At 32.5% G+C, this 2,338-nt stretch overlaps 1 protein-coding gene across 1 annotated transcript in view; it reads left to right on the top strand.

Moving 5' to 3' along the window:
* Window positions 1–1,962: 1,962 nt before the first annotated feature.
* The window catches only part of LOC109862011 (death-associated inhibitor of apoptosis 1-like), a 1,482-nt gene continuing 1,106 nt past the window's right edge, over window positions 1,963–2,338 (top strand). The window contains exon 1 of the mRNA XM_020441894.1: window positions 1,963–2,305. Within this exon, the coding sequence (XP_020297483.1) occupies window positions 1,963–2,305 (343 nt within the window). The remainder of the gene's footprint in view (window positions 2,306–2,338) is intronic.

Genomic DNA, 2,338 nt, shown 5'->3' on the forward strand with positions numbered 1-2,338 from the left:
ATATAGTGTAACATAATACGCGGTGCAAGCGACGTTGTAGTTTGGGAGAGAAATAACAAAGACGTAATCTTTAATTTTATATTCAGATTTTATTAAGAAATTTGTACATACTATTTACACGCAACATTGTTTAAATGTTATGAGACGTGTAGCATTTATTCCGATGATGAAAATGCAGTGCAAAGCGAGACGAGTATAGAAAGTTACAGAGTTGCAGAGTTGCAATTTTATATTATATGTAGAACGTAGTGCGAAGCGAGATGAATGTGACTAAGTTGCAGAGCTTTGTTTTTAGTACGACATAACACCGATGAAGTATATACTTTTACTTAATCTAGTTCTGTGTTGCAAGGACGCATTTGGATCAGACAAGGGGTGTAATAAAGATATTGTTTGTACAAACAAATTTGTTTATTATACAATAATATATACGATGGCATAAGTAGAAGCAATATACGAAACAGAATACACAGAAGAATATAAAATATATAAAATAATTCAATATAGTGTGCAGTGTAAACTTATAAACTTATTACAATTTAAAAACTTATTACAATTTATAAACTTATTACAATTTATAAACTATTAAAACTGAATACACTTAATTGACACATAACAAATACAAAATATTATTAGTATTAAAACCTAATTAAAAAATATTATTAGTATTAAATGTTACTATAAACACTATTCATTATAACATGTGCCATGGAAGTTTGATCGGCAAATTTACATTAAGTGATGTGTCAGTGGTTTTTCTTGTATACGCGATGTGCGCGTGTACTTCTATAACCTAGTGTACTTAAAAAGTAGAAAACAGAAAAAAAACCAATACAATATACTTAATTAACACATAAAAGAATACAAAATATTATTAGTATTAAAATTAATATAAAAACTATTCTATTTCTTAGACAAATGTGTATTTTAAACTATATTATACACTAATATTTGTATGAGAACAGTATAAACTAATAAACTATAAAAGTAGTAAACATATAACTAATATAAAAAACTACTCTACTTCTATTTCTATTGCTTCTGTGTCATCATCACCTATAACAAGAAAAAAGAACACTTATATTACTTGTCTAATACATGTATTTTTTCCTGTCATTTTTTACTTACTTGGAGGCGGTGTATTCGCATAAGCATGAAGATATCCAATGACTTGGTTTACCATACCTTCCATTTCCTCAAAGCGGATTGTTTGTGTCTGCAGCACTCCTGTCAAGTCTGTTGCCGTCAATCTGAAACAAAATGCAACATGTACAATGTACAATGTGTACACTTGCAGTATGTGAAATATATTATTGATACTTACAACTGCTGGGGAAGCTGAGCTCCATTTCTCCATTTCATTCTAACTTCCGGGTCGTATTTCTGCAATTGGTGCAGTTGGGTGTTGAGTTTTTGAATGCTCTTGACCAACTTATTTACCGTGTGATGTAGGTGAGATGCAGCTGGCTGAATGCGCTAAACTACTGTTTAAAATCGATGGACCAGCCTATAACTGCAAAGCATGTATACTGGAATTCATGGAGAATTGACATCTGTTGCAAGCAGAAGGTGAACTTTTTGTAAACGAGCGATGGTAGCAAAGAATGAAATATATTTGTGCGCTTTTTTGTACATAATATACTAAATAAAATATTAACTAAATGAGAAATTTATTCCTTCATGTCTTGTCCAAATACTGTGCTATGAGGTAAAGAGAATTGTGCTGATATGTGCAATGCGATGATGCACTAAAAACGTGTAAGTTGCAAAGATATAAAATTACAATATGCATAAAGTAAACATTCGTGTTTTGCTAATTAATCACAATTTCAATGGAGAAAGAGCTATCTTTTGTCCAATTCAACTGAAAGAAACGGTGGGGGCAGTAGTATTTAAGAGCTCAAAATTCGCGTTTAACCATCAGTTTATAGGGATAAAAAAGAGAATTGTATATTCATCAGAATGGCTTGTATTCCGGAGAACTGTCAAGAAGAATATAGATTCGAATCTGTTCGATTAGCCAGTTTTAAAGATTGGCCATGCTCGTGGATAACACCGGAAAAACTGGCAGCAGCTGGATTCTATTACACGGGCAAAGAAGATAAGGTGAAATGTTTCGAATGTAAACTTGAAATAAGCAAATGGGAAACGAATGACAATCCACTGGCCGATCATCAACGGTGGTCCAGACGATGTCGATTTGTTGAAAACTTATCCTACGGCAACGTAGCCATTAGTGTGGATTCTAGCACAATTCCAAAAAATATGGACAAAGCAGACGAGAAATCCACGTGTTTTATGTCGGGTGATACTCTATTGACCACAGTACGATTCGACA

The sequence above is a fragment of the Pseudomyrmex gracilis genome, unplaced genomic scaffold, assembly GCF_002006095.1.
Source record: "Pseudomyrmex gracilis isolate BER0280 unplaced genomic scaffold, ASM200609v1 scaffold_1262, whole genome shotgun sequence".
In the NCBI taxonomy this organism is placed as follows: domain Eukaryota; kingdom Metazoa; phylum Arthropoda; class Insecta; order Hymenoptera; family Formicidae; genus Pseudomyrmex; species Pseudomyrmex gracilis.